The 25,460-nt window shown below is 38.2% G+C and overlaps 1 protein-coding gene across 1 annotated transcript; it reads right to left on the bottom strand.

Annotated features, from left to right (window-relative positions):
* Positions 1–24,198: 24,198 nt before the first annotated feature.
* Positions 24,199–24,807, bottom strand: LOC115841655 (cell division cycle-associated protein 4-like). The gene has a single exon (XM_030835833.2). The coding sequence runs from the start codon at positions 24,805–24,807 to the stop codon at positions 24,199–24,201; it is 609 nt and encodes a 202-aa protein (XP_030691693.2).
* Between the last annotated feature and the right edge of the window lie 653 nt (positions 24,808–25,460).

A 25,460-nucleotide genomic window follows, 5' to 3' on the forward strand; every position in this document is an offset into this window, starting at 1 on the left:
AAAAAATAATAATGTTTTCCTGAAAGTTAATGTAAGGTTAATTTTAGAAGTGGAGTTTCAACTATTTACTAAATGAGACCAAACACATCAAAAAGGAAGCCAACCTCAGAAAAGAAATGTTTAGGTACGTGCCTGATTGGCTCATATTCCCTACCCAACTTGCGTGGCTTAACATTGGCTGGCAGCCAGTAGATAGAGGCTGCAACACTTGAGGTCTTGCTCAAATTGAGAGCCATTAAAGTTTCAGTGTGACTTCAAAATGAGTCATCATTTTAAGTTTCAAGTAGACACAACTTTTTCAGAAACAGTAACTCTGAAAGCATGTTTAGTGAGGTAGAAAGTACATCAATACTGAACAGATTATTCTTTTTAACTCTTTGCTCCTTTTGTTATTTTTATTTTCAGTCATATCCTAGACTTTGTCACTTAATAATTAGTTACTTAAGTCATAGTAATATTTATTGTAATACAGATAAACTACAATCTCATGAAAAATCCATTGATGCAAAGTGGTTATCAGAGATCTTATTAAAATCCTTGCTCCTCAGAATCACCATCTAGTGGCAAGAGTCTCAAAAAGACTACAGAGGCTTCCAGACACCCTAAACTTAATAGAATGCAGGTAGCTAATTCAACGATGTTGCATGGTGATAAAAAGTATCACGATTTACTTAAACACTAATGTATATTTTTGTCCAAATCAAGTTATCTAACAAAGAAATACTTTTTATGCTGTGTTAGAGGGAAAAGATTTACATTCCCATTATAGGTTGTTTGTGTTACATGAGTATCTTTATCATTTAGAGAAATGAGTAAACCCGTGATATAACCTGTTTGTATATATTTGTATGTATACAATAGTCATATTTTCAATGGTATGATCAATGTTATTAATTTACTGCTTGGAAGATTGATCCCTTCATCCCCCAGAGATTTTTTATATGAAACGTTTGACAACCACAATCTCTGGATATTTACCTTCCCTCCTCTTTACTATTAGTAGTTTCAGAGAAGAATCTCTGCTCCTTGGCAAGGCAAATCTGCTTCCATATGGAATTGATTCACCATCTGGTCTCAGCAAATATCACTGCTAGGATTTGAACTTTTGTATGCAAAAGTTAAAATTTTTTTCTCCTCAGCCTAAGACATACAATCCTGTTTTAAAAATCCCTGCCTTGCTTTTGCTAACTCTAGAGAAACTTCTAGAAAAACTAAAATGTATTCAATGCCTTTACTTTCTTACCTTAAAGTCATTCCTTCACTCTTCACAATCTGGCATCTGGTCCTATCGTTCTGTGGAAATTTCATCCTGAAAGATCACCAATGACCTGGCTAAATTCGACAGCTTACCCTTAATCCTATCCCTTTTTGTTATGTCTCACAATTTTCACAATTTATACTTCCTTAAACCAGTATATTCTGTAATATTTCCTACATACAAAAATATACAAAGAATAATGTAGTGAATGTCTGAGTTCCAACTAAGTGCTTTAATACCTAATACGTTACAAAACTCATGTTCTCTGGTCACATTTCCTTTTCCCCCCAGTTATTGTTCCTCCTTCTTCCAGGAAACCACTTATCCTGAATTTTGTATTTATCTTTAATATTCATTTTTATATTTTTACCATATATATGTACTTCAAAATAATATTATAATATTGACCTAAATGTTTTAAAATTTTATTTAAATGGAATTATATTATATACATCATTATGCAATTTACTTTTTATTTGATATTCATCTGTATTGATGACTTTAGTTGAGTAATATTCATTTATATTGTGCATAGTATTCCATTGCATGAATATAGTCACAATTTATCTCTTCTCCTATTGAAGGACATTTAGGTTTCTTTAGGTTTTTTCTCCCAGTTTTATTGAGATATAATTGAGATAGAGCACTGTATAAATATAAGATGTACACTGCTATATTTTAAATGGATAACCAACAAGGACCTACTGTATAACCAACAAGGACCTGCTGTATAGCACGGGGAACTCTGCTCAATATTATGTAACAACCTAAATGGAAAAATAATTTGAAAAGGAACTGATACATGTATACGTATAACTGAATCACTTTGCTGTACATCTGAAACTAACACATTGTTAATCAACTATACTCCAATATAAAATAAAAAGTTAAAAAAAATCCCAATACGAAAAAATTAAGGTGTACAGCGTAATGGCTTGACATACATATATTGTGAAATGATTACCACAATAAGTTTAGTTAATATCCATCACTTTGTATAGTTACAGTTTTTTTCCTTGTGAAAATAACTTTTAGGATATACTCTCTTAGCAACTTTCAAATATACCATATAGTGGTGTTAAGTATAGTCATCATGTTGTACATTACTTTCCCAGGACATATTTATCTTAAACTTGGAAGTTTGTACCCTTTGACCACCTTCATCCAATTCCCATACACCCACCCCCTCCCTCTGGTAACCACAAATCTGATCTCTTTCTACGAGTTTTTTTTTTTTAATGATTCCATATATAAGTGAAATCATACAATATTTGTCTTTCTCTGTCCAACTTATTTCACTTAACATAATGCCTTCAAAGTCCATCCATGCTGTCCTGAATGGCAGGATTTCCTTCTTTTTTATGGCTGAATAACACACACACACACACACACACACACACACACACCCCACAACTTCTTTATCCATTAATCTGTCCATGGACATTTACGTTGTTTCCATGTCTTGGCTATTGTAAATAGTGCTGATATGAACGTGAGGGTTCTGATAGCTCTTTGACATAGAGATTTCTTTTCCTTCAGATATATACCCAGAAGTGGGATTGCTGGATGTATGGTCAGGCCACTCAAAATGGCTGTTCATCCCCTGCTCAACCAGTGCCTGCTTCACCCACACCCTACTCACATGAATGTGCTTGCCCCCTGCCCCAACTAGTGATTATTCTAATCCTTAGGCCAGAATGACTCCACCTGCTAGTTTATTAAAGGCAAATACCTGCCCTCCTGATGGTTGTTAACCTGAGAGGCTGTGAGGGATGGGTCCCAGCTACTGGTTTCCCTGGTAACTGATGAGCCAATCTGACGTAAATTCACCCTATAAATTGTAGCCTCCTTCTCCCTGCCCCCCAGTAGCAAAGATGTCTGCCGTCTGCCGTCTGCCGTCTGCCGTCTGCCGTCTGCCGTCTGCCGTCTGCCGTCTGCCGTCTGCCGTCTGCCGTCTATCATGGGATGTTGCTCCAGGACCTTTTGCTTCAAACATGTAAGATCCCCTGTCTAATAAACTGTTAATGTCTCTGTCACTGCCTCTGGGCTATTTTGTCGGTCTTGAGTCTGGGCAATTAACAAGGCTTGCAGGCCTGCAGGGTGCAGCCCAACAATTGGTGAGGCAGCCAAGAGGCCCGAGGAGACTCCTATGAGCACCGAGATGTTGGAAAATAAGGACGAGAAATGAAAAGTTACTGGGGTAATCCTGAGGTGGCCATCCACTAGCATGTGGGGCCCTGTGGCAGCTGACTACCATGAGCGATGTCTTTCCCTTTCATTATATTGATGATATCCTATAAACCTCAGAGTCTCTTTCCCGTTTAAAAGTAGCAGCCCTGCTCCAGGCTCGCTCTTTAATCTTGAGGCTGGGCAATTACAAGGTTTGCAGGCCTGCGAAGTACAGCCCAACTCTAGATCATATGGTAGCTCAATTTTTAATTTTGGGGGGAAACTCCATACTGTATATCATAGTGGCTGTACCAGTTTACATTCTCACTGACAGTGCACAAAGGTTCCCTTTTCTCCACATCCTTGTTATTTGTTGTAAATGGCCAACACTTGTTATTTGTTGTCTTTTTCATAGCAGTCATTCTAACAGGTGTGAAGTGATAGTTCATCATGGTTTTGAGTTACACTTCCCTGATTAGTGATGTAAAGCACCTTTTCATGTACTTGTTGGCCATTATTTGTCTTTGGAGAAATGTCTATTCAAATTCGCTGCCAATTAAGTTTTTTAATTGAATTACTTATTTTTGGCTATTAAGTTATGAGTTCCTTATAAATTTTGGATATGAATCCCTTATCAGGTATATGGTTTGCAATATTTTCCACCTTTTCATTTTGTTTGTTTCTTTTGCTGTGCAGAAGCTTTCACTTACTGATTTTTTGATCTTGTTGCTTATACTTTTGATGTCATATAAAAAAAAAATCATTGCCAAGACTGATGTCAAGGAGCTTTATCCTTGTTTTCTTCTAGGAGTTTCATGGTTTCAGGTCTTAAGTGTATGTCCCTAATCCATTTTGAGTTAATGTTTGTGAGTGGTGTAAGATAAAGGTCCAGTTTCATTCTTTTGCATGTTAATATCCAGTTTTCCCAACATCATTTATTGAAGAGACTATGTTTCACCATTAAGTATTCTTGGCTCACGTCAAATATTAATTGACCATGTGTGTAAGGGTTTATTTCTGGGCCCTCAGTTCTGTTCTAATGGTCCTTGTGTCTATTTTTATGCCAGTGCATACTGTTTTAATTACTGTAGATTTGTACTATAGTTTGAAATCCAGAAGTGGGAGTCCTCCAGCTTTGTTCTTTCTCAAGATTGCTGTGGTTTTCTGGAGTCTTCTTTAGTTCAATACAAATTTCAAGTTTTTTGCTATCTATGAAAAAGGCTATTGGAATGTTGATAGGGATTGCAGTTAATCTATAGATGGCTTTGGATAGTATGGACATTTAACAATTAACTCTTCTGATCTATGAATACAGGATGTCTTTCCATTTATTTGTGTCTTCATCAACTTCTTTCATCAATGTCTTATAGTTTTTAGTAAATAGATCTTTTACTCTCGGTTTATATATGAAGTTTATTGTGTTCTATATCTTAATTTTATATATTGCTACTGCTACTTTACTAAATTCTTTTATTATTTATAATTTTCCATTGATTCTTTTGGTTTTTCAGTTATATAATCATACCTGCAAACACATTGTTTTATCTGTTATAGATTTATATTTTCAATTGCTTTCTCTTATCCAAGTGTTCTAATACATATAATGCAATGTAAGTAGTAGTAGTAGAGACAGTGAGCATACTTTAGTAGGGAAATCTGTGAAATTTACTAATCGAGAAATATGCTGGTTTCAGGGCTGATGATTATATAAAAATATCCATAGATTTCTATTTGATTTAATGTTTTTTAAAAAATTAATGGTTGCTGAATTTCATGGAATGCCTTTTAGGCATCTAATAAAGATGATTTTTTTCTTTTTAGTTTTATTAATATGATCATTGTATTCATTTATTCTTTCTGTTGAATCACCATTGCATTCTCAAATAAAACCCAATTAGTTATATAATCCCAAATAATATGTTATTCTTAATGTGCTGCTGGATTCTGTTTGCTAATGTTTTATGTACACTTTTTGCATTAAATATTTATAAGTGATACCAGACTGTAGATTTCATTTGGATGTCAATGTTATACTTGCCATACAAAAATAATATGGAGATTTTCTTTTACATGGTTTGTAATTGTTTTAGAAACACTGGAGTTAACAGATCTTTAAAGGTTTTATAGAATTCCCTTGGGAAGATATATATATATATATATATATATATATATATATATATATATATAGGTCTAGTGCTTTTTTTTTGCAAGTGAATACTTTATGACTGTCTCTATTTTTTTCTATGGGAAATAGTCTCTTTAGTATTTTTAGTTTGACTACAGTCAAATTTTGTAAACTATAATTCCTAGGGAATTATTTATGTTTTTAGATTTTAAAATTGAATTGCATTTATTTGTGCAAAATAGTCTCATTTAAAACAATTGATGGTTATTTTCCACTTTTCATTTCTGATTATGTGCATTTGTGGTACCTTTCCCCTTTCCATTAGGTTATTTAATAATGCAGTATTAAAATTTTTTTTGCAATGAACCAGCTTTATTGTTTATTTATGATTGCTGTAGTTTTCTATTTTCTATCTCATTAATATCTGATTTCATTATTTCCTTAATTGTTTTTCTTTATTTTTAATTATGGATTTCTTTTAAATGAGTGGTTCATTTATTTTGATTTTTCAATTTTGTTGATAGAGGTATTTAATTGCATAATTTTCCTCTGACAACTGCTTTTGCTGTATTCCATTGTTATGTATAAGAAATTCTCCAATTTTTGTTTTATATTTCTACTTTGACCTAAGCGTTGCTCACTAGCATGCTTTTTAAAAAATTTTCAGGTGGAAATATCTTGTAAAAAAATGTGTTTAATTTCTAATTTTATCACACTGGAGTTAGAGAATTATGTCTGTAATATTTCCCATTTTTGGAATTGAGATTTTTCACAACAACCAAATATTCAGTTTTCATAAATTTAGTATACACTTAAAAAAAGATATATTCTTTATAATCCAGGGTACCAGAGATAATATTTACCTGTACAATATTGATTACATCATTATGAATTATAGACTGAGCATTATAAAATCTGTCTTTGTGTTAATGCTTTTTAATATGAATTCTGCCTTGTTAGATATTAAGAGCTTGACTCTTGCTCTCTTTTTATTTGCTTGTTTGGTATGAAAATATGTATCCTTTTATTTTTAACCTTTTGAATCTCTGTATGTTAGATGTGTCTTTGTATAAAGTATAGGTTTGTATTCTGCTTCTTCAGTTAATCTAAAATATTTTTCTTTTAATCTGTGAGTCATGACGATATTATGTGCAATATATTTAGTGTCAGTTCTGTTCTCTATCAAACTCTGTAGCTAAAGGTTTTTCTATGAGATCTTTCTCATACTAACATTGATCTTTAGGAAGATTTTATTTTTCTGATAATTGCCATTATATTCTTACTATCCCTAAGCTTTTTTTTTAAGGTACTTTCTGTTAGTTTGTTACTATAAGCATTACTGAAAATAAGCTACAAATCTTTTTTTTTCATTTTCCTTTCCCCAATCATCTAAATTAAAGCTATATCCCTATATTCCCAATAAAAATATATATAAGACAATGAAGCAGCTTATTCTATTACCATTGATTTTTCCTTCTTCTCACCATGATTTTTGATAGTTGTAATATATCATTAGAACCCGTATCATTTACATATATTCATTCATCCTTATTCCCATCATTTATTCTTAGTGATGTAGTTAAATATATTTAATGCTCACAAGCACTTCAATATTTCTTTGATAGTCTGAAGCTCATTCCTCAGTTTAGGCAGAGTGAAAAATCATAATGCCACTACTGCCTCTACTGCTACTACTATCTATGAGATGTCCTGCCTGGTCATAATATATATGATTTTGGATTGTGAATTTATGCTTAATGTAACTTTACCCGTGGAGATCCTGGAAAGCCTGGTTTGAGGGTCCATTTCTCCGTTAATGTGTACTAGGTTCTGAAAGATGCCTTAGTTGACTACCAACCAAGGATTAAGTTAATTTCTCAGTTTATATTTTCTTGGATCACATAGCTATTATACCTTAAAACCAGAAGACTAGATATAGACATAATCAGACCTATTGATACTACTCTCAGGAAGCTTTTATCTACTCAGAGCCATATGTATTCTCCCAGTTGTTTTCTACCCATTCACTGAGTATTTAGTTATATCAGGTTTTTCGAGGGTGAGAAAGTTCTTTTGCAACTCTCTACCTTGTATTGGCCCAAGGCTATGTCACCTATGCCTACGTGGCAGATTATTGAAATACAAGCCTCTTATTTAAGGAGATTGACAAATATTTCTAGGGCTCTAGTAGGCTTAGCTTCAGTGTACCATTTTGTTTTACAGCTGTCTTCAGTTTTAATCCATGGGAATTTCCCTTGCTTTCCTATGAGCTCAGCTATGTATTGATTTGGAAAGATATTTATTAGGTTTGATCCATCATTTCTGCATTTTTGAGATTGTTGGGGCTGTATGTCAAAATATGTAGTTAATCATATTGCTGGAGATAGAAGTCTTGATTCATAGTCCTACCAAACTAATTTATACCCTCATTACTCTCACCTAGGCAATTATGAGATCCTTATTTCCCCCATTTCAGTCTCTAGTCTTTTTCACACTGCATTTCAACCCTACAAATTAGTGCATGATTTTTTTTTATAAATCACTGCAGTAATCATTTCTTTCTAAAATTTAATTAGATGTCTATTGCTTTAGTCTGATATTCAGACTTACCTACTGTCTGGTCCTAATTCATCTTTGCTCTCTAGTCTCTCTACTTTCTTTATATTCTTTGCAATCCAGCCAAATGCAATTGCTTGCAGTTTCTAAAGTATAACAGCTTTTATTCCAGTGTTATTTTGTTCATTCTTCTTTCTCTATATAGGAATTTCTATGTGTCTAAATCCCTCTGAGAGTGCCAGTGTGATATGGTTGATCAGCAGGATTGGAGTGAAACATACATGAGTTCATTTTCTATCTCTGCTGCTTCCTAGCTATGTGGTCTCAACCTCAATTAAAAAAAACTGTGGAATATGGAAAACATTTCTCTAGTTATAAATTGCTGGGAAAGTAAAATGAAAAAATATATGTAAACATATTTTTAAACTGAAAATTGCTGTAAAATTACAAGTATTTGCTTTTGCTTGCCCTCACTCATTCTGTAAGGCCAAGTTTAACTGCCACATCCTTCCTAAAACCTTTCCTGAGTCTTCTCTAGTACAGTCAGCACTTTATCAGTATTTAACACTTGTTATTTTGTATTGTCAATTGTCCCCAGCTCTTCTATTCCAAGTTAGAATGTAGATTTCTCAAGTACAGGGACCATGTCTGACTCCCCTTGCCCAACTTCTTAAGTGTTACAGGTGCTCAATAAGTATTATTTGAAATATCAAGTTCTCAAATACATCAATTTAGGGTGGGTATAAATATACCAGAAATACACTTTAATTATATCATTTTTATACTAAAATGATTTATAGGTATTGACTTCCTTCTTAAAAATAATCTGTCTATTTTTTAAAACTAGTACTTGTGATAAGGTTTCCTCCAGGCCCTTTGGTACAGCAGATGTGGTACATTGATTCAATATCTGTTTCAGCTCTTAGGCTATCCTTCTGAATGGCAGACGCTAGCAAGCTAAAAGTTACATTTCCAAAATCCCTTTGTAGCTAAGGTTTCAGGTTTCCACCAGAGGCATTCACCCAACACTTGCATTCATAACTGCATTAAATGTTAGGAGAGACACATATATAAAACATCTATTTTGCTGGTATAGATCTGGGGAGCCCTGTGTGGTTCTGCATCCAGCAGTTCTGGTTAGTAGCTCTCTGATTTCCAGGTCATAACTCGGGTGATATGGTACTTTTCCGCAGCACTTTTTACAATGGTGTCTTAATTTTCCTGATTGCTGATTGTGGTGTAGATATCAGCTCCTGCGGAGGGACAATTCTGTGTTGTTCTGGGAGTTGTTCTTGGTTCCCAGTCTAAATCTTGCTCACTTATACCTTCTAATGATTTCATAAGCACAAAATTCCCTGTAATAAAAATCTTTCTGTTCAAAATAGCTAGAGTGGTTTGTTTTATAGATGGATACTTCTTATAACTTCATTTCTGAAGTTCTACATTATTAATTATGTCCTGTAGGTAAAAATGTGCAAGCATCCTAATTTTGGTATACTAAGAATTGAGTTTTCTTCCTATTTCAAGATAGCTGGTTGTATCAGCTATCTAGAATGGTCTCAGCTAGGCAGTGTGAGAACTCATATATAAAAATCTTTATTTTACTTAAGCTTTTATTGCCTTGCATAATCTTGACTATTCTAATATTGCTAATGTAAGAAAAGCATCCAGGAGAGTTCCAGGAAAAAAATAGAAAAAAGTTACAAAAATATTAAAAATAACCACTATCTAATGGAGATAGAAACAGGAAGACAAAAATAAAGAATTTGACCATGATCATTTGGTTATGGCTAGCCTATCATGTGACCTTCCATTTTTTTCACAAAGCAATTCCTATAAATGTTGAAGAGTTTGCCACAACAGAAAGCGTACTTAAAGCTATTGGTCTACTGTTTGGTTCATTTATGTCAAAGATAAAAGGGGTGGTGATCAGAATGTCAGTCTGGACACAAAATCTTTTTTGAACATCTGATGCTTTGCACATGCAACTTCATGCTCAGTTAGTCTTGCAACAGTGTGTACAAAATCCTGTTGCAAATTGCACTCAACTGCTTAAATAGCTCTTTTGAAAACTATTTCTACTTATTTTCATGTAACACTTCACTTTCTTCCATACCAAGAGGCATTCTTAGAAATTTTCTCTTGGCAAAATTGCCAGTAGTTTTGCAGGACAAGGGGAGTATGCATCAATTTTCTCTGAGGGGAGGACCAAACAATGCAAATGTGCAGGTTAGGCAGAACAGAACTTAATGAGTTAAATTCTTTTTCAAGAGAGCTTACTTTTTATGCTTCTATGAGAGCCTTAATAATCACAGGCAAATAAACTCACTCAAAATCCTTGACAAAAAGAATGCCACAATAGCTCAAAATGGATTGATGAAATATTTGAAAGCCTTTTATTATAATTCTGCAAATTCGGAACACTTCTGTGAACAAACCTTCCAAAGCTGGAATTTTTCATTTGAATGCCAGAATAAGCACAACAGCATTAGCCTCATTCTGTGTATAGTCATGAAGAGATGCCTTTTGATAATCTTTCTTTAAGCCTTATAGTAGCTTTGCTTATTTTATCTATGATCCTTGCATTTAGCCTTGATTGGGCCTTGCTCTGATCTAGTCAAGCTGGCTCACTAAATAAGAAAGCTATTACTACACTGTCCAGTTTTCCTACCTCCTAGATAGATCCAGTACTGTTATCTTCCATGCTACCCCCATGTTGCTTTCTACACAGGAGTCTGACAGACCTGCCTAAAAGAATCCAGCTTTTGTCACCTAACTAGATGATTTTAGGCAGGTTACTTATGTACTCTGAGCCTCAGTTTCCTCTACTATAAACTGGGAATAATAAAAGCACCAATTCCACTGTATTGCTTTGTAGATTGAATGAGGATAAATGTCTATAAAGCACCTAGCACATTGAATGGCATTGTAGTAAAAGTTAATATTAGTTTTCTTTTTCTTTTCCTCTTTTCCACAGGCATGACCTTCAGTCTATGATATGTGATTAGCTACAAGTGTTTGGGGGTGTTAGTTGCTGATATTTGTTATATGATGTAAATTTGTAAGATGAAGTATCTTTAATCATAATCAGGTGATTGATTTGAGCCCTTGAGCAAAGGAAGCTAATTACCAAAAAGATGTGTCATATACAAACTTCAATACATGAGGTGGAATTTTCTAAGAATGTCATTACTTTCACCTATTTTCAAATGAAGATGAAGAATCTCTGAATGTGAATCTATCAACTTTTGTGGCACCAAATAATTCTCAATTCATTTAATGACCATAAAATTTTAATAAGGAGTGTGTTCAAGGAGCATTTTCCCTTAAACCACTTTTTTGTTCACTTTCTTTTCCAATATTTCTAGCTCAGGTGCTAAGAAATATTTATTAAAGACAGTCCAAAGTTTAAAATCAACTCAGTAGGCATTGCAAATTATACCTTCAATTGTAATAAAGAAGAGATTTGATCATAAATTACTTCTCTGAAACACATTTTTATCGATTCTAAACTAATTAAGTTGGAAAGTCTCATCATCTCCAGAAATCCATAGAGGAGGGAAACACTTCTTCAAAGAGAAAGCAGTTCTTAGAAATCTTAAAACCTAACACTTAACCATATCAGAGTGACTTGACCAGATGAAGTAGTCAAGTGGAAAAAACCCAGGACTGGGAAATTAAAAGGACTGTGTTCTAAGTCCATGGTAGTAAACTTATATGCCCACAGGGGTCAGTAAAATAATGTAAATGAGTGAGCTGGGCCAAATGCAGTGTCTCAAAAAATGGTGGAACTGACAGTATATCTAATGAGATGGCAGTTACTTGACTCCTACCAATTGTTGCATTGTAGGAATTTGAGTCCAGTATTTCCACGGGATCCAATTTTTAAGAAAACCCGGACATCCAGATTTTTATATAAATTCTCCCAATTTTTACATGTTGACAGACAAGTCAAATCTTGTAACTTTATGTGGAACCAAACAAAACATATCTTCTGGGTTGGCCACTGTATGACTATAGCTCTTGTCTTGTTTAATCATCACTTAGTTGTGTGATCCTGAAAAAGTTATCTAAATACTTTGTGTCTCAGTTTTCTTATTTTCTATATGTGGTAGATTAGGAACAGGCAAACTGTGGCCTGTTTTGTGAATAAAGTTTTATTGGAACACAGCCAAACTCATTTGTTTACATATTGTCTATGGCCACTTTACGTGACAACAACAGATTTGTAGTTGTGAAGGAGATCGTGTCCAACAAAGCCAAAAATATTTAATATCTAGCCCCTTATGGAAAAAGTTTGCTGACCCTTGGGGTAGATCATTGGTTCTTTATGTATTGAAAGAGTTGCTGGAAGAGAAAGTAGCAAGTTCTAAACAAGTACACACATGTGACTATTCTTCAAAAAGAAAGATTATGAAAATGAATTGTAGATTGCATTATTGGCCTCAGTCATTTTATCCTTCCCGCTTCCACACTCTTTACCACTCTTTACTCTTTGCCCCTTGCCCCTGGACTCAAGCATGTGACTTGCTTTGGCTAATTGAATATTAGCACATGTGACACGGAGGCTCAAAATAGGCACATGAGTTGGTGCCCATGCTTTTCTATCATTGTCATCACCAGGAGAACTGCCAGGGCTGGCCTTTTAGAGCAAGGGTAGGCAAACTTTTCCTGTAAAGTAACAGATAATAAATATTTTAGGTTTTGCAGGCCATATAGTTCTGTTGCAACTACTTCACACTGCTTTTGTTGTGCAAAAGCAGCCATACACAGTATGTAAACAAATGGGCAGGTCTGTGATCCAATAAAACTTTAGTTATAAAAACAGGTGGTAGGCTGAATTTAGCCCACCAACCCATAAATTAGAGGAAAAGAGACATGTGGAGCAGAGCTGAGTCACCGTATATACCCAAGCTGAGACAGCAGACCAGCCAGCTAACCCACAGACATGTGAGCAAACCCAGACAAGATAAGCAGAATGGCCTAGCACAATCTCAGATACACCAACAATAAGTACTTGTTGTTTGCAAATGGGATCTTGAGGTTGCTTGCTAGACAGTAAAAACGAACTGATTTAGTGATTATGAAACCAAGTCCTTCTAATAATGAGTTTCCCTGAAGAGTTTATGATTTACCTCTCTATTCAAAACTTTATTCCTTTTCTTGTCTCACCCCTGTTCCCCTCACAACTGGGGAGTATCAAAAGGGGGGATTGAAACTGAGCAGGAATCTGTAGGGCCTTCCTGGGTACAAAAGCCCTTCTGTGTTCCCCATTTCTTGCTTTTAAAAAAGGCATTAGTCTTCTAGGCCTTTCTCAAGTTCCAAAGAGCACACTCAAGTGTTACTAATTAGAGAAGTGAGTAATGCAGAAACAAAGGAAAAGCAGTCAAGCAAGAAAAGTAATGGTAGTTTAAAGAATAGTTCAGTGACAAAAGAGAATTACAGGACCCCTAGTTCCTACTGAAGGGATATACACAACAATCTAATGCATATATTTGAGTTGTTTTGTAGGAAATAAGACCCCCACCTAGGTGGAGCATGGTGACTACATGATGACCACAAGCATGTAGATCCCCGACTGACTGGAACCAAAAAGTTGATGAAAAGTTGTTTTTTTTCTTTAACATCTTTATTGGAATATAATCGCTTCACAATGTTGTTAGTTTCTACTGTATAACAAAGTGAATCAGCTATATGTATACATATATCCCCACATCCCCTCCCTCTTGTGTCTCCCTCCCACCCTCCCTATCCCACCCCTCTAGGTGGACACAAAGCACCAAGCTGGTCTCCCTGTGCTATGCGCTGCTTCCCACTAGCTATCTATTTTACATTTGGTAGTATATATAACTCCATGCCACTCTCTAACTTCGTCCCAGCTTATCTTTCCCCTCCCTGTGTCCTCAAGTCCATTCTCTATGTCTTAGTCTTTATTCCTGTCCTGCCCCTAGGTTCTTCAGAACCTTTTTTTTTCTAGATTCCATATATGTGTGTTAGCATACGTGATTTGTTTTTCTCTTTCTGACTTACTGCACTGTATATGACAGACTCTAGGTCTATCCACCTCAATACAAATAGCTCAATTTCGTTTCTTTTTATGGCTGAGTAATATTCCATTATATATATGTGCCACATCTTCTTTATCCATTCATCTGTCATTGGACACTTAGATTGCTTCAATGTCCTGGCTATTGTAAATAGAGCTGCAATGAACATTGTGGTACATGACTCTTTTTGAATTATGGTTTTCTCAGGGTATGTGCCCAGTAGTGGGATTGCTGGGTCATATGTTACTTCTATTTTTAGTTTTCTAAAGAACCTCCATAGTGTTCTCCATAGTGGCTGTATCAATTTACATTCCCACCAACAGTGCAAGAGGGTTCCCTTTTCTCCACACCCTCTCCAGCATTTATTCTTTGTAGAAATTTTGAGAGTGGCCATTCTGAATGGTGTGAGGCGATACCTCACTGTCTTCTTTTTTGCGGTACGTGGGCCTCTCACTGTTGTGGCCTCTCCCGTTGCAGAGCACAGGGTCCAGATGCTCAGGCTCAGCGGCCATGGCTCATGGGCCTAGCCACTCCGTGGCATGTGGGATCTTCCTAGACCGGGCCATAAACCCGTGTCCCCTGCATCGGCAGGCAGACTCTCAACCACTGCGCCACAAGGGAGGCCCCTCACTGTACTTTTGATTTGCATTTCTCTAATGATTAGTGATGTTGAGCATCCTTTCGTGTGTTTGTTGGCAATCTGTATATCTTCTTTGGAGAAATGTCTATTTAGGTCTTCTAACCAATTTTGGACTGGGTTGATTTTGTGATATTGAACTGCATGTGCTCTTTGTATATTTCGGAGGTTAATTCTTTGTCAGTTGCTTCGTTTGCGAATACTTTCACCCGTTCTGAGGGTTGTCTTTTTGTCTTGTTTATGGTTTGCTGTGCTGTGAAAAAGCTTTTAATTTGGTCCAATTGGTTTATTTCTGTTTTAATTCTCATTACTCTAGGAGGGGGTCAAAAAGGATCTTGCTGTGATTTATGTCATAGAGTGTTCTGCCTATGTTTTCCTCTAAGCGTTTGATGGTGTCTGGCCTTACATTTAGGTCTTTAATCCCTTTTGAGTATATTTTTGTGTATGGTGTTAGGGAGTGTTCTAATTTCATTCTTTTACATGTAACTTTCCAGTTTTCCCAGCACCATTTATTTTACTTATTTTTTTTCTTCTGAGAAATATAATTTTTTTTAACATCTTTATTGGGGTATAATTGCTTTACAATTGTGTGTTAGTTTCTGCTTTATAACAAAGTGAATCAGTCATACATAAACATATGTTCCCATATGTCTTCCCTCTTGCGTCTCCCTCCCTCCCACCCTCCCTATCCCACCCCTCCAGGCTGTCACAAAGCACCGAGCCAATATCCCTGTGCCATGCGGCTGCTTCCCACTAGCTATCTACCTTACTACGTTTGTTAGTGTGTATATGCCCATGACTCTCTCTCACCCTGTCACAGCTCACCGTTCCCCCTCCCCATAACCTCAAGTCCGTTCTCTAGGGGGTCTGCGTCTTTATTCCTGCCTTACCCCTAGGTTCTTCATGACATTTTTTTTTCTTAAATTCCATATATATGTGTTAGCATACGGTATTTGTCTTTTTCTTTCTGACTTACTTCACTCTGTATGACAGACTCTAGGTCTATCCACCTCATTACAAATAGCTCAATTTCGTTTCTTTTTATGGCTGAGTAATATTCCTTTGTATATATGTGCCACATCTTCTTTATCCATTCATCCGATGATGGGCACTTAGGTTGTTTCCATCTCCGGGCTATTGTAAATAGAGCTGCAATGAACATTTTGGTACATGACTCTTTTTGAATTTTGGTTTTCTCAGGGTATATGCCCAGTAGTGGAATTGCTGGGTCATATGGTAGTTCTATTTGTAGTTTTTTAAGGAACCTCCATACTGTTCTCCATAATGGCTGAACCAATTCACATTCCCACCAGCAGTACAAGAGTGTTCTCTTTTCTCCACACCCTCTCCAGCATTTATTGTTTCTAGATTTTTTGATGATGGCCATTCTGACTGCTGTGAGATGATATCTCATTGTAGTTTTGATTTGCATTTCTCTAATGATTAATGATGTTGAGCATTCTTTCATGTGTTTGTTGGTAGTCTATATATCTTCTTTCGAGAAATGTCTATTTAGGTCTTCTGCCCATTTTTGGACTGGGTTGTTTTTTTTTTGTTACTGAGCTGCATGAGCTGCTTGTAAATTTTGGAGATTAGTCCTTTTTCGGTTGCTTCATTTGCAAATATTTTCTCCCATTCTGAGGGTTGTCTTCTGGTCTTGTTTATGGTTTCCTTTGCTGCCCAGCACCATTTATTGAAGAGGCTGTCTTTTCTCCACTGTATATTCTTGCCTCCTTTATCAAAGATAAGGTGACCATATGTGCGTGGGTTTATCTCTGGGCTTTCTATCCTGTTCCATTGATCTATATTTCTGTTTTTGTGCCAGTACCATACTGTCTTGATTATTGTAGCTTTGTGGTATAGTCTGAAGTCAGGGAGCCTGATTCCTCCAGTTCCATTTTTCTTTCTCAAGATTGTTTTTGCTATTCGGGGTCTTTTGTGTTTCCATACAGATTGTAGAATTTATTGTTCTAGTTTTGTGAAAAATGCCATTGGTATTTTGATAGGGATTGCATTGAATCTGTAGAATCCTTTGGGTAGTATAGTCATTTTCACAATATTGATTCTTCCAGTCCAAGAACATGGTATATCTCTCCATCTGTTTGTATCATCTTTAATTTCTTTCATCAGTATCATAGTTTTCTGCATACAGGGCTTTTGTCTCCTTGGGTCGGTTTATTCCTAGGTATTTTATTCTTTTTGTTGCAATGGTAAATGGGAGCGTTTCCTTAATTTCTCTTTCATATTTTTCGTCGTTAGTGTTTAGGAATGCAAGAGATTTCTGTGCATTAATTGTATATCCTGCTACTTTACCAAATTCATTGATTAGCTCTAGTAGTTTTCTGGTAGCATCTTAGGGTTCTCAACGTATAGTATCATGTTATCTGCAAACAGTGACAGTTTTACTTCTTCTTTTCCAATTTAGATTCCTTTTATTTCTTTTTCTTTGAGTGCCATGACTAAAACCTCCATAACTATGTTGAATAATAGTGGTAAGAGTGGGCAACCTTGTTTTGTTCCTGATCTTAGAGGCAATGGTTTCAGTTTTTCACCATTGAGAACAATGTTGGCTGTCTGTTGGTCATATATGGCCTTGATTATGTGAGGTGAGTTCCCTCTATGCCTACTTTCTAGAGAGTTTTTATCATAAATGGGTCTTGAATTTTGTCAAAAGCTTTTTCTGCATCTATTGATATTATCATATGGTTTTTATCCTTCAATTTGTTAATATGGTGTATCACTTTGATTGGTTTGTGTATATTAAAGAATCCTTGCATTTCTGAGATAAACCCCACTTGATCATGGAGTATGATCCTTTTAATGTGCTGTTGGATTCTGTTTGCTAGTATTTTGTTGAGGATTTTTGCATCTATGTTCATCAGTGACATTGGCCTGTAGTTTTCTTTTTTTGTGACATCTTTGTCTGGTTTTGGTACCAGGGTGATGGTGGCCTCATAGAACGAGTTCCTCCCTCTGCTATATTTTGGAAGAGTTTGAGCAGGATAGGTGTTAGCTCTTCTCTAAACATTTGATAGAATTCACCTGTGAAGCCATCTGATCCTGGCCTGTTGTTTGCTGGAAGATTTTTAATTACAGTTTCAATTTCAGTGCTTGTCATTGGTCTGTTTATATTTTCTATTTCTTCCTGGTTCAGTCTTGAAAGGTTTTGCTTTTCTACGAATTTGCCTATTTCTTCCAGGTTGTCCATTTTATTGACATATAATTTCTTACAGTAATCTCTCATGATCCTTTGTATTTCCACAGTGTCAATTGTTACTTCTCCTTTTCATTTCTAATTCAGTTGATTTGAGTCTTCTTGCTTTTTTCCTTGATGAGTCTGGCTAATGGTTTATCAATTTTGTATATCTTCTTAAAGAACCACCTTTTAGTTTTATTGATCTTTGCTATTGTTTTCTTCATTCCTTTTTCATTTATTTCTGATCTGATCTTTGTGATTTCTTTCCTTCTGCTAACTTTGGGGATTTTTTTGTTCTTCTTTTTCTAATCGCTTTAGGTGTGAGGTTAGGTTGTTTATTTGAGATGTTTCTTGTTTCTTGAGGTAGGATTGTATTGCTATAAACTTCCCTCTTAGAACTGGTTTTCCTGCATCCCACAGGTTTTGGGTCATCGTGTTTTCATTGTCACTTGTTTCTAGGTATTTTTTGATTTCCTCTTTGATTTCTTCAGTGATCTCTTGGTTATTTAGTAGTGCATTGTTTAGCCTCCACGTGTTTGTATTTTTTTACAGATTTTTCCTGTAATTGATATCTAGTCTCATAGCGTTGTGGTCAGAAAACATACTTGGTATGATTTCAGTTTTTTTAAATTTACTTTGCTTGATTTGTCACCCAAGATATGATCTATCCTGGAGAATGTTCCATGAGCACTTCAGAAGAAAGTGTATTCTGTTGTTTTTGGATAGAATGTCCTATAAATATCAATTAAGTCCATCTTGTGTAATATTTCATTTAAAGCTTGTATTTACTTGTTTATTTTCATTTTGGATGATCTGTCCCTTGGTGAAAGTGGGGTGCTAAAGTCCCCTACTATGATTGTGTTACTTTTGATTTCCCCTTTTATGGCTGTGATCATTTGCCTTATGTATTGAGGTGCTCCTATGTTGGGTGCATAAATATTTACAATTGTTATATCTTCTTCTTGGAAATATCCCTTGATCATTATGTAGTGTTCTTTTTTGTCTTTTGTAATAGTCTTTATTTTAAAGTCTATTTTGTGATATGAGAATTGCTACTCCAGTTGTCTTTTGATTTCCATTTTCATGGATTATCTTTTTCCATCCCTTCACTTTCAGTCTGTAAGTGTCCCTCGGTCTGAAGTGTGTCTCTTGTAGAGAGCATATATATGGGTCTTGTTCTTGTATCCTTTCAGCCAGTCTATGTCTTTTGGTTGCAGCATTTGATCCATTTATATTTAAGTAAATTATCAGTATGTATAGTCCTATTACGATTTACTTAACTGTTTTGAGTTTGTTAATGTAGGTCTTTTCCATGTGTTTCCTGCCTAGGTTAGTTTGTTTAGCATTTGTTTTAATGCTGGTTTGGTGGTGCTGAATTCTCTTAAATTTTGCTTGTTTGTAAAGGTTTCTCCATCGAATCTAATGAGATCTTTGCTGGGTAGAATAATCTTTCTTTTAGGTTTTTCCCTTTCATCACTTTAAATATGTCCTGCTACTTCCTTCTGGCTTACAGAGTTTCTGATGAAAGATCAGCTGTTAACCTTATGGGGATTCCCTTGTATGTTATTTGTTTGTTTTCCCTTACTGCTTTTAATATTTTTTCTTTGTATTTAATTTTTGATAGTTTGATTAATATGTGTCTTGGCATGTTTCTCCTTGGATTTATACTGTATGGGACTCTGTGCTTCCTGGATTTGATTGACTATTTCCTTTCCCATTTTAGGGAAGTTTTCAACTATAATCTCTGCAAATATTTTCTCAGACCCTTTCTTTTTCTCTTCTTCTTCTGGGACCCCTATAATTTGACTCTTGGTGTGTTTAATATTGTCTCAGAAGGTCTCTGAGATTTTCCTCCATTCTTTTCATTCTTTATTCTTTTTCTGCTCTGCAGTAGATATTTCCACTATTTTATCTTCCAGGTCACTTATCCATTCTTCTGCCTCAGTTATTCTGCTATTGGTTCCTTCTAGAGAATTTTTAATTTCATGCACTGTGTTGTTCATCATTGTTTGCTTGCTCTTTAGTTCTTCTAGGTCCTTGTTAAACGCTTATTGTATTTTCTCCATTCTGTTTCCATGCTTTTGGATCATCTTTACCATCATTACTCTGAATTCTTTTTCAGGTAGGTTGCCTATTTCCTCTTCATTTATTTGGTCTGGTGGGTTTTTACCTTGCTCCTTCATCTACTGCATACTTCTCTGTCTTTTCATCTTGTTATCTTACTGTGTTAGGTTTCTCCTTTTTGCAGGCTGCAGGTTGGTAGCTCCCATTGTTTTTGGTGTCTGCCCCCAGTGGGTGAGCTTGGTTCAGTGGCTTGTGTAGGCTTCGTGGTGGAGGGAACTGGTGCCTGTGTTCTGGCGGGTGGGCCTGGATCTTCTCTCTCTGGTGGGCAGGGCCGCATCTGGTGGTGTGTTTTGGGGTGCCTGTGTACTTGATCTGATTTTAGGCATCCTCTATGCTAATGGGTGGGGTTGTGTTCCTGTCTTGCTAGCTGTTTAACATGGGGTGTCCAGCACTGGAACTTGTTGGCCATTGGGTGGAGCTGCATCTTAGAGCTGTGATGGATATCTCTGGGAGAGCTCTTACCGACTGATATTACTTGGGGCTGGGAGGTCTCTGGTCGTCCAGTGTCCTGAACTTGGCTCTCCCACCTTGGAGGGTCAGGCCTGATACCAGGCCAGAGCACCAGGACCCTGTCAGCCACATGGCTCCAAAGAAAAGGGAGAATAAAAGAAAGAATATTAAATAAATAAATAAATTATTAAAATTTGAAAAAATAATAAAAAATGAAGAGAGCAACCAAACCAGTAAACAAATCCACTGGTGATGACAAGTGCTAAAAACTAAACTAATATAAACATAACAATCAGAAACAAATCAGTCACAGACAGCAAACCCTCAGTCTACAGTTGCTCTCAAAGTCCACCGCCTCAATTTTGGGATGTTTCGTTGTCTATTCAGGTATTCCACAGATGGTGGGTACATCAAGTTGATAGTGGGGATTTAATCTGCTGCTCCTGAGGCTGCTGGGAGAGATTGCCCTTTCTCTTCTTTGTTTGCACAGCTCCTGGGGTTCAGCTTTGGTTTTGGCCCCACCTCTGCGTGTAGGTTGTCCTCAGGTGTCTGTTCCCCGCCCAGACAGGAAGGGGTTAAAGCAGTGGCTGATTAGGGTGCTCTTGCTCACTGAGGCCATGGGAAGGGAGAGGTACAGTAGTCATAACTGCAATGCGGGGCGAGCAGTGGCAGAGGCCAGTGTGACGTTTCAACAGCCTGAGGCATGCCGTGTGTTCTCCTGGGGAACTTGTCACTGGATCATGGGACCCTGGCAGTGGCAGCTGCACAGGCTCCCGAGCAGGGGGTGTGCTGTGGGTAATGACCTGTGGTTGCATACTTGATTCTTGGTGGCAGCAGCAGCAGCATTACCATTTCATGTCTGTCTCTGGGGTCTGAGCTGATAGCTGTGGCTCACGCCTGTCTCTGGAGCTCGCTTAGGCGGTGCTCTGCCTTCTTTGGGCACATGGGGAAGGAATCCCTTCTCCTCACGCACACTGAAACAGTGGTGTCTTGCCTTTTCAGCAGGTCCAGACTTTTTCCCGGACTCCCTACTGGCTAGCTGTGGTGCACTAGCCCCCTCAGGCTGTCTTCACGCAGCCAACCCCAGTCCTCTCCCTGGAATCTGACCTGTGAAGCCTGAGCCTCAGCTCCCAGGCCCCACCTGCCCCAACAGGTGAACAGACAAGCCTCTCAGGCTGGTGAGTGCTGGTTGGCACCAATCCTCTGTGCAGTAATATTTCTGCTTTGCCCTCTGCACCCCTGTTGCTGGGCTCTCCTCCATGGCTCTGAAGCTTCCCCCTCCCCCGCCTAACCCCAATCTCCATCAGTGAAGGGACTTTCTAGTGTGTGGAAACTTTTCCTCCTTAACAGCTCCCTCCCAGACATGCAGGTCCCATCCCTATTCTTTTATCTCTGTTTTTTCTTTTGCCCTACCCAGGTACATGGGGATTTTCTTGCCTTTTGGGAAGTCTAAGGTCTTCTGCCAGCATTCAGTAGGTGTTATGTAGGAGTTATTCCACATGTAGATGTATTTTTGATGTATTGGTGGGGAGGAAGGTGATCTCTACGTCTTCCTCCTCCGCCATCTTGAAAGTCCCTAGATTAAGATTCTTGAAACATCACTTTGACCTCCAACCAATCAGAAGAAGGTCCACAAGCTGATCATGTACACTGCAACCCTCATCCCTTATATTGCCTTTAAAAACCCTTCCTTGAAGCCATCAAGGAGTTTGGGTTTTTAGAGTAGTTGCTGCCCATTCACCTTGCTTGGTGCCCTGCAATAACTGCTGTACTTTCCTTCACCACAACTCAGTGTCAGTAGACAGGCTTTGCTGAGTGTTAGGCGAGTGAACCTGAGTTCAGTTTGGTAACAATTATATTATTAAATGGTCATCTAAAGGAGAAGACACTCCTGTGTAAGGAGTTTGACGAAACTGAGACATACGTGTACACACACACACACACACACAGTGGAACAAAATGGATTTACAGATATCTTGTGTCTACACGAATGAGAGTAATTAAAATTTAGATTGCTTACTATTGTGGGTGAAGCACTATGCTAAGCTCCATACATAATCACTAACTCTCAAAACTGCCTTTTAATACAGATTTTAAAAATTATCTATTTTTTTTTCCACATGAGGAGACTGAGACTTATCAAGTAGAACTTGGCCAAGGTTGTAGATATATTAAGTATCAGAGCAAAATCCACCTCCAGATTTCTTAAAGTCCAAATGACTGGACACACTATAGGTATCTGAAAAATCAAGTAATGCAATATTTCTCAATTCAATGTTAATCACTTTATTTCCTTCCAGTATAAGTTTTTTTGGTTGGATAATTTTTTAATAAAATGAGGTGCACACCACTGCTATTAAGAATAGCATATGCGCAAAAGAAAACCACCCTTTTCGCTAAGGGCTGGAGAAGGAAGAAAAAGCATGAGAAATGGGAAACGTGGGGTGGGGGTGGGAGAGAGTACAGTCTTAGTTGTAAACAAGTGAAAAAGATCTAAAAGTTGTGGGCGGACTCAGTGCCTGTGGCAGGATCACAAAGCACCCAGCCAACCCCACTGTCAATGACCCTCAAGATTGAGGGCCCATAAATGACGTGTGTACAGATTTCTTTAATCCTAGGCTTAAATTTATGCTAACATTCTCCAATCCAGTGGTGCACTGACACACACCTTCCCCAAACATGCTGGCACATGGGCCCAGCTGACCCGGGTCCAGCAGCCCAGCCAGGCAGGGGCACACAGAGGGCAGCATCTTTGGGAGGAAGATCAGTTGTGCTGGGGAACCTGTGCAGGAGGGGCCCTGAGTCTCAGACCCTTTGGAGGCACCGCCCAAGACACTTCAGGGCGTGCATGATCTCCAGGTAGACCATACCTGACCTTCAGCTCTGAAGACACATACATAAATGGGCATAAATAAAACCCTCCAAAATCTACACTGAAGTCTAACGGAGACATGGCTTGCACAGCAGTTCTGATAAAGGCACCACCTTGCAAGGCCTTCAACTCTGACCTCGCTCTGACCACAGCAGTGCATATGGGCAAGGCTCACACCTGAATCTAAAGTGGAAATCACCATGCGTGGACACTGCAGACTCAGGGCAGTGACGCTTGTTGGAAAAAGAACAGTGTTTGTTAAACCTTAAAATAAATGAAATACACCAACTGCAACTGTTTAGGTTATAAAAGTTTCTAATGTAGCAGCAGAGGATATTTATAGACAAAATATATTATTTTTAAGAAAATAGCTAAAAAATCTAAAGTGATAAAATTATAAAATTTTAAAAATATATCTTAAGACAAAATATTGCCCAAAACGTATAAAACTTAATTTTAGAAAATTCACCTATCTAAAGTTTGATGAGGCTGGATGAGGAAGGGGGCTGGCATCCTCTGGTCGGGCTGTAGCAGGACACAGACAAGGGCCCAGGGTGGGCGCGATGACCGGCCTGCGGAAAAGCCTCCCAGCCAGGAGGGAGGGAGAGAGGGGAGCGGGCCAGATGCTGTTCTGGGTCGTTCTCCTAATGGCAAACAAACCAGAGGCCAGCCCCAGCTGCAGGGTAGTGGGCACCCACACCCCCAGTGTGCCAGCTGTTTTCATCGGCCTCACAAACACATCTGCTATGTGCCCCAGTCACAGCTCAGGTCTCCACCAGGATATCCACCACATGGTCCAGCCCGTCCTGGATCAACTTGGCACCGCCCAGCATGCCAGTCAGCACAGCGTCCAGGTCGTAGTAGGAGCTGTCCACGTCGGAAAACAGTTCCTCTAACGCACCGGGGCTTTGACTCTCCAGTGTTTCAAATATCTGATTGAGCGACTTATGAAAGCTTCCTCTGTTTTCTTGAGGACCATCCCTGCCCCAAACGCTACCTGGAGAGCCTCCGGGAGCCTGTACCACTGGGACCACTTGGAACTCAGAGGCCAGGTCTCCGGGGTCAGGGGCCGGGTGAACCCCCTCCCATGCGCAGCAGCACAGGATCTCCGTGGATACTAGGAGGTCGCGCGACGCCCGCCCTGCGGTCTGGGGCACCGGCATGCACCATCTCCCATCCTGGGTCATCTCCTCTTGAATCTGCTGGTCCGTGTTGGTGATGAGAAGTGAATGGCACAGGTTGGGCTCCACCAGCATGTGGCACAGTTGGAGCTTGACCAGTGACATGTCCAGGAGCGACTGGCGCTGCAGGCTGTAGGCGGGCGCGGCCTCCTCGTCCACCGCACACTTCCTCTTCGGCCCTCGAGCAAACATTGTGCCATCTATGGAAGGGAGCAGCCCATGGGCAGTGCCTGGTCACCCAGAGGCTGTGTCAGTGGGCGGGGTCACGATGATCTCAGAAGGTGACCTGTGAGGGTTCCCCCTCCTCAGACATCTGGCAGCCAGCATCCACTCTGCTTGTGGCACCACTGCCGAGGGAGGGCCCGCTGGGCGGGGCCACCGGGAGGGGCAGGGCCATTGGGGAGGGGCCTCCAGTATAATTTTTTTTTAAACATCTTTATAGGGGTATAATTGCTTTACAATGGTGTGTTAGTTTCTGCTTTATCACAAAGTGGATCAGTTATACATAAACATATGTTCCCATATCTCTTCCCACTTGCATCTCCCTCCCTCCCACCCTCCCTATCCCACCCCTCCAGGTGGTCACAAAGCACCGAGCCGATATCCCTGTGCCATGCGGCTGCTTCCCACTAGCTATCTACCTTACGTTTGTTAGTGTATATATGTCCATGACTCTCTCTCGCCCTGTCACAGATCACCCTTCCCCCTCCCCATATCCTCAAGTCCGTTCTCCAGTAGGTCTCTGTCTTTATTCCTGTGTTACCCCTGCGTTCTTCATGACATTTTTTTTCTTAAATTCCATATATATGTGTTAGCATATGGTATTTGTCTTTTTCTTTCTGACT

Source organism: Globicephala melas, chromosome X, assembly GCF_963455315.2.
Source record: "Globicephala melas chromosome X, mGloMel1.2, whole genome shotgun sequence".
Classification (NCBI taxonomy): Eukaryota; Metazoa; Chordata; class Mammalia; order Artiodactyla; family Delphinidae; genus Globicephala; species Globicephala melas.